Source organism: Rhinoraja longicauda, unplaced genomic scaffold (assembly GCF_053455715.1).
Source record: "Rhinoraja longicauda isolate Sanriku21f unplaced genomic scaffold, sRhiLon1.1 Scf002586, whole genome shotgun sequence".
NCBI lineage: Eukaryota > Metazoa > Chordata > Chondrichthyes > Rajiformes > Arhynchobatidae > Rhinoraja > Rhinoraja longicauda.
In genome coordinates, this window is record NW_027603799.1 from 1314 (window position 1) to 9210 (window position 7897).

Consider the following 7897-nt stretch of genomic DNA (forward strand, 5'->3'; position numbering starts at 1 on the left):
GCAGCAGAGTTGGAGAACCAGGTACCGACTCTCCATCAGCTGTTTCAGACTGGTCCACAAAGCCACGATCAACACATCCATCCCCTTGCACAACAGTTTCCCGCAATTGATTCCAACGACTTCATTTCCGACTGTGGAAATCATATCAATGGAACCATTGATGACATCTCACAACAGTGTGTGGAATAAAATCAATTCCCCAATCTACACACAGGTAAAAGGCTTTCATTACTTTCTCATATATATTTTAATGAACGCTGGTGAATCCTGCACCTGACTATAACGTGCATGTTCTGATTCCCATCTTCAAAGCTCTTTGATCTGTTTGTTCAATCACGGGTTTGCTGGTCGGGATGGTACCAACAGTCCTGGGTTGAATTTTTCACCTCTCTCCATAACTTTTAATGAACGTCAGGATGGCCTGAAAGGGACATTTCACGGCATTTATCACCTCCTCCCAGAACTTCCTCTGGGTGACCGCATAAATAAACGTGTTGGTGCAGGAGCTGAATAACTGAAGCATTGTTCCTACGTGGCCGACCGCAGCATTAGTCACATACTGTGCCGTGTACGAGCCAGTGATTCGCTGAATTGATAGAATGACCATCCGTGTCATCCATAACAGGATAAAGCTGGCCGATATGGTGAAGAGCAAAATGATGGATCTTCTTCGATTCTTCATCTCTGGGTCGTCCTTCCCCTCCCCGCTCCGCTGCCCCCTCAGTTTCCTGCGGACTGCACTGGCCATCAGGATGTGCCTGACAGTGACAGCATTGAGCAGCAGGATCAGCACAAAGGGGACGAGTGGGGTTAAAATGCGGTGCCCCCAGTCAAAGGCTGTCCACACCGGCGAATTCATGAAATCAAATGATGCCATGCAGAAACGTGACCGGTACGTGAAGTACCAGGGGATGTTGGTGAACACACTCAGCACACTCACCACTGCAATAACGATGGCTGCACCTTTCTCAGTGCAGTATCTTGTCTTCAGCTTCTGGAAGCAAATGGCCGCCATACGGTCGAAGGTGAAGGCAACAGTGAGCCAGACGGTGTAAGCCACGGACATGTAACCCATGGTATATACGATCTTGCACCCGGGAGGGATATATATGTGAATTATGTTGATGAGAATGACTTGAATTATAACGACAAGTAGATCGGCTACTGCCATTGCCACAAGATACCAGGTGACACCTTTGGAGAGTCCACACCGTCCGCGTGATAGTGTTACAATTGCGACCACGTTAGCTGTGAAGTTGGAAAAAAAGCAAATAACAACAAAATTGACAATTGAAGGTGAGCAAATGAAGTCAATGTTATGTATTACAGGTTTACTGAATTTCAAAACTTTCACCAAGTTTGCCACATTTCCCACTTGTCCCTCACCAACACTTCAGTCTCCAGCTCTTCACTTCTTGACTTTTCTGAGTTCATTTCTCGGGATGGAACAGTGACCGAAAACCATTCGAGAAATCTGTGTTATCGACAGTTCAGGGGCAGTTTGACTTGATGGGTTAGTTTCAACTGTGGCCACATTTGATGAGAACTTCTTTGGATGTCAAGAGTTTGTTTAGCAACATAGAAAGGCATTGAATGAATCATATTACATTGCAGATAATGACATTGAAAATTTTATGTCAAGAGTCACAGTCATACAGAACAGAAACAGGCCCTTCAGCCCAACTTGTCCAAGCCGACCAGGATGCCCCACCTACATTCATTCCACCTACCTGTATTTGCACCATATCTCACTCAACCTTTCCAATCAATGTAGCTGTTCAAATATATTGTTATAGTACTTGCCAACCACATTCCTCTGGGAGATCTTTCCATATACCCTCCAAACACAGTGTGAAATAGTTACCTCACGGATTCCCATCAAAATGTTCCCGCTCACATTTGAACTCTGGTTCTTGATTCCCCTACTCTGGGTAGCATTTGTCCTATCAGTTCTCCTCATGATTTTGTTCGACTCTGTAAAATCATTCTTCAGCCTCATGCACTCCAAAGTAAGAAGTCCTCGCCTGACCCACCTCTCCACGTAGCTCTGACCCTCAAGTTCTCACAACTCTTCTGTGCGCTTTTTCCAGCTTGATGACATAAATTCTAAAGTAGGGTTTCCAGAACTAAATATAATACCCCAAATGCATCCTCACCAACATCTTGTACAAATGTGACATAACATCAAAATTTCTATACTCATTACCATTCGCTAGGACTTCACTCGTTGGAGCGCAAGAGACTGAACAAAATCATAAGGGAAATAGATAGGGTGCATGATGTATTCACCCTTTCAGTAGGGGGATCGAGAAACAGAAGACTAAGGTTTAATATGAGGACAAGGTTTTAATAGGAACCTGAAAATTAACTTTTTCACACAGTGTTGAAGACTAATGTAACAAAAGCCATCTTGACCACAGATTCTTCCTGTCATGCCACTTTCATGGACTTATCCACCTGACTCCAACATCTCTACGTTCCACAACTGTCCCCTGGCTCTTCTATTCACATTCAGACCATATCCCTCTGAATATCCCTTCCATGTACCTGTCCAATTATCTTCTTAAATATTGTTATAATACCTGGCTGAACTACCTCCTCTGGTAGCTTGCTGTATATACCCACCAATCTATGTGTAAATAAGTTATGTTTAGGTGTAAAAATGTAACACCTTACACTTATCTACATTAAACTCCATCAACTATTCCACAGCCCACTTGCCCAGCTATCAAGATCTTGCTATGATTTTTTATAACCATCATGTTGTCCACAATATCACACACTTTAGTGTCATCTACAAATTTATTAATCATGCCTTGCACATTCTCATCAAAATCATTTTTATCAACTACAAACAGTAATAGACCCCGCACTGATGTCTGAGGCACACCGCTTGTCACAGGCCTCTAGTTCCAAAAACACACTTCCACCATCTCCCTGTGCTTCCTTCTTTAAAGCCAAGTCTGATCCAGTAAGCTAGCTTTCCATGGAATGCAATCTAATCTTCCAGGAAAGCCTTCATTTGGAACCTCATCAAATGTCTTGCTGAAGTCCACGAAGACAACGTCTACGGCTTTGCCCTTGTTAACCTTTTTGGTTAATTCTTCATAAAATTCAATCAGATTTGTGAGATGCAATTCCCATGTACCAACCATGCTGAGTGTCCACAAAAATATCCTATTCATTCAAGTGCACGTATATTATCCCTAGGAATCCTCACCATTAATGTTTGGCTCAGTGATCTATAGTACCCAGGTTTTTCCTTGCACCACTTCTTAAATGGAGGCACAGCAATAACCATTCTTCATTTGGCACTTCCACTGTGTCTAACAATGATTCATTTATTTCATCCAGATCTCCTGTAATTTCTTCTCCAGCTTCCCACTATGTCCTTGGATATATCTGATCGGGACTGGGAGATTTATCTAACTTCAAAGGCATTAATGTGTCCAGTACCTTCTTCACCATGATCAGAACTGCACTTCAGACATCTTCATTAACTGGTGCAACCTACAAATCTTCAGATCTTTCACAACGTTAAAAACACAGGGGAAATATTTACGTATCACACATCGTATTCTCGTATACATTATCTATCTATTTACATATAATACAGGACATTCTCTGGGTACATTGTAAATAACCAGCAGCACCTGGACATCAATAAATACGTCATTAGTTTGGATCCAACGCCCGGTCAGTACAAACCCAACAGTGAGGGATGAAGGAGGCTGACCCAATCAGACTGAAGCCTGGCAGATGTGGCGGAGAGGCAGCAAGTAAATCAGGGAAGGAGAGAGGAATATCAATGGTCAGTCAGAGCTGAATAACAATCAGAAATAATCATAGCTGAAAAAATCCAACACCAAGTTCCATATCAGATCTGCCAAGGTGGCACAGGTCATAATGACTTACACAGAAATCCAACGACAGCAAGGATGCGGTAATAGTAAGGTCTAAACCCCAGTAGAAAATTGAATAGATCAAAGAGTCGCATGTTTTCCAACAAATCACAAAGTGCTTCAACAGGGAAGATTTGTAGCTGGCACTCTGCGTCCACTCACTCAGTGAAGGTGTTTATTTATACAGGCAGGTGGCATCCACAGGGGCCATAGGGTGACGTGATCATTGTTAGTTACCAGGCTCAGAATAAAAGCATTACCGAATTAGCACCCTCTGAAACATCAATTAGCAAACGAACAACAGGCTCTGGCGCAATACACTTGGTATACTACAGTGGGATGGAAACTCAAGGTCAATGAACTGGAAACACAAAGGAAAGAGTTCACCATATTCTACCTGCTGTGGGTTTGTAACAGTGTCCACTCACACCTTCTTCCCTCTTCCATCCCCGTAGCTTTCCCGCTTAACACGTCTTCAGTGGGTACTCTTCCTTAATCTCATATACGCTCACATGAAAAAATCTCCCAGCCTCTTCATTCCAGCTTTAGTTTAGTTTAGTTTATTTGTTTATTGTCATGTGTGCCGAGGTACAATGAAAAGCTTTTGTTGTTTCCAACCAGCCAGCGGAAAGACAATACATGAATACAATTGACGCATTTCCAGTATATAGATACATGATTAAGGAAATAATGTGAATAACATCGAATGCAAGTTGAAGCCAATAAAATCCAATCGAAGATAGTCCAAGGGTCTCCAATGACGTAGATAGTAATTCAGTATTGCTCTCTAGTTGTGGCAGGATGGTTCAGTTGGCTGAGAACAGCTGGGAAGAACCTGTCCTTGAACCTAGAGGTGTGCGTTTTCACACCTATACCTTTTGGCCGAAGGGAGAGGGGAGAAGAGGGAGTGGCCAAGTTGTGACTCATCATTGATCATGCTGCTAGCCTTGCCGAGGCAGCGTGAGGTATAAATGGAGTCAATGGGAAGGTGTTTGTTTTGTGTGATAGTCTGGGCTGTGTCTACAATTATCTGCAATTCCTTGCAGTCTTGGATGGACCTGTTTCCAAACCATGCTCTGAAGCATCCCGATAAAAAGCTTTCTACAGCATATCTACATTGATTAGAATTTAGTGAGAGTTGTTGGGGGAAATATTTTATAGGAATCTGAGGGGTAGCTTTTTCACGCAAAATGTGTTGGGTGTCTGGGTCAAACTGCCGGAGGAGGTATTTGAGACAGGAGTGCAACATTTAAGAAGCAACCAGACAGGTACATGAATAGGACACGCTTCGAGGGATATAGCTCATACGATGATATTGGTCTAGTGTAGATGGTTGGTCGGTGCGGCAAGTTAGGCCAAAGGGCCTGCATCTATGAAAGTTTGACTCTATGATTCTCTATGACTTCGTTCCATCTGAAAATATCTCCAGTTAATATTTCCCAGAGGGAGTGAAGAATGAAGGGTGTGAGGGAGCACTGGAGAGTGGAGGGTAGGGAGTGAGGAAGGAATGGAGTGAGGATGGAATTAAGTGAGGAGGAATGGAGGGAATAAAAGGAGTGAGACAAGAATGGAGTGTGATGGGAATGACGTTAGGATCTTCCTGAGTGGTGGGTTTCATAAGTTAAATTTGGAGCTGTTGCCTCTTTATAGAATGAAGGGAGTGAGTGGTTCAGTGAATGATGGTTTGACCAGGTCATTATCCTCACATAACGGTGAAACTACTCCAGCCCACCAACCCTCCCAGCACTCTGATTTCCTCCAGTTCACGCTCCACTCTACCGTGTACAGATGTTCCCACCTATAATGTCGACCATAAGTCCTGGAATTCCCTTTCTCAGACCCAACACCCCTGTGTCTGTGATCCTGTGGTTGCTGCCAATTAATAATGTTTATTACAGAGTGAATGTTAGGGCTGTTGATAACTGGCAGCCTTGAAGAAAGATGGTGAACATTTCAGAATAGGTGGATAGTGTGGTTAAGAAGGCATGTGGGATGCTTGTCATCATCACAAGTGGCGTTAGTGATAATAACTGGGCAAGCATGACAGCTAAAATTTGGAATTAGGAATGTTGTCCATGAGGAAGTGGAGGAGACAGGTCTTTTCACAGCATTTAGGAAACATCTGGACAAGCACTTGTATCACGATGTCAGAGAACGCTACGGGCACATGTCGATAAATGGTACTAGAGTAGATAAATGGTTGATGTGAGTAGCTAGACTACAGTGCCTGTTCTAATGCTGTGACTCTATGAAGACCAGGCCATGTCCGGTGAGAATAGTGTGCATGATAACAGTGGCAGCAGTTTGGGGTTGGGGGCTGCCTGTAGTAAGTACTACAGTGTGCACACTGGTTGTCAATGATCCAGGAGCTCCTGACATCATCAGAAGCTGTCAGAGAGCTAAATGAGAAATAGAGTTACAATTTACAAAGATGATTTACGAAGATGTTGCCAGTACCCAAAGGACAAAGCTTTAGGTAAATGTTGTTAAGATGAGGACTTTATTCCATGGAATGCTGGAGGTTGAGAGATGACCTTACAGAGGTGTGGGGGATCGAAGGGGTATCTTCTACAGTCAGGCCAAGATGGGCTGAAGGGCCTGTTTCTGAGTTCATGACTCTATGACTCCATGACATCATCAGAGTGTTCTCCATGACATCCTCAGAAGGCAGTGGAGGCCAATTCTCTGAATGCTTTGCAGTGACAGACTCTCACCCCACTTCTGGAATTCTGCTTTGTGATCCATGTTGACACCAAGGATTGGATGATGTCTGGAGCCATGTGGTTCCAGTAAAGTCAAGTGGACAATAGTGAGGAGGTTATTGGTGAGTAAATACTGTTTGATAGCACTGTGGAATGATAGATAGTGTGGGTTTGGCGTTCCCAGATTTACATTCAATGATGATGAAGGGAATTGGGGGATGAGAGAAAGGAATGAGGTGAGAATGGATTAACATGGAAATGATCTGTGAAGAAATGAATTGCATGTTTTCATCAGCAGTGGTACAGATGAGATACCATCGACCAATATTAGAAAACAATGTTCGGCCACAACTGGCGTTTCATGTGCAGTTCTGATGCCTACATTGGAGCAAAGTTACGAGTGCATTGGAGAGTGTACAGCAGAGATTCACGAGGATGTTTCTTAGATCTATATACTGTTATAGAGATAGATTGGATGAGTTGGGTTTGTTTTCCTTGGTGCAGAGGAGGCCGAAGAGTGACCTGATGAAGCTATATGTGGGGAATAAGTTGAAAATTGCTGGAAATTGCCAGTTTCTTTGACTCCAGTCTGGTAATTCCTCTGTAACAATAGAAGCAGGTCTCGAGGATTCTGTTCAATGATGGTGAGAGAGCTCCTCAAGGTTACCACAAAACTAAGTTTAATGAGGTATCGTGAAATACAGTGAAAATGTTCCTAAATAAGTCACAAGTCTCATGTCCTTCTGCTCATCGGGTCTTCACTGATACAAGCAGTGGCTGGGAGCAACAAGGCTCAAGGACTACTGGCCTTTGGGACTCCGGCTTGTGATGGCCGGTCTGAAGAACTCGAGGATCCCCGCACCGTTCTGATCGAGGTCCAAAGTGAAGTCCAGTGAACTCACTCAGGTGAGTGAGCTCCACCAAGAACTTCTGCAAAGTATTTCAAACGCCCGCTTTTATGCCATCCATTGTTTGTTCTTGCTGATGAGATGACACTAATTGTTCAGCATCACTAGCATATGCAGTAGGTGGAAGGATGTTGAGAGGTGGTGAACAGCAGAGCGATCTTGGAGTGTGTGGCAACAGATACTTAAAGGTATCAGCAGAGTTTGCGAACCGGGTACCCACTCTCCACCAGCTGTTTCAGACTGGTCCACAAAGCCACGATCAACACATCCATCCCCTTGCACAACAGTTTCCCGCAATTGATTCCAACGACTTCATTTCCGTCTGTGGAAATCATATCAATGGAACCATTGACGACATCTCACGACAGTTTGTTGAATAAAATCA

General features: G+C 43.6%; 1 protein-coding gene across 1 annotated transcript; it reads right to left on the minus strand.

The window, feature by feature from the left end:
* Positions 1–382: 382 nt before the first annotated feature.
* LOC144591869 (putative G-protein coupled receptor 139) lies at positions 383–3997 on the minus strand. The gene is made up of 2 exons (XM_078395879.1): positions 3916–3997; positions 383–1248 (listed from the first exon to the last, which is right to left on the minus strand). Exons 1-2 carry the CDS (start codon positions 3995–3997, stop codon positions 383–385), a joined length of 948 nt encoding a protein of 315 aa, XP_078252005.1.
* Positions 3998–7897: the final 3900 nt, after the last annotated feature.

What these genes read in the sequence shown, in the direction of transcription:
- LOC144591869 (XM_078395879.1), bottom strand. Translation starts at nt 3,997, where the DNA reads ATGCGACTCTTTGATCTATTCAATTTTCTACTGGGGTTTAGACCTTAC. An exon ending in TGCTGTCGTTGGATTTCTGT is followed by an intron (nt 1,249 to 3,915) that starts GTAAGTCATTAT and finishes CCAACTTCACAG; the next exon opens with CTAACGTGGTCGCAATTGTA.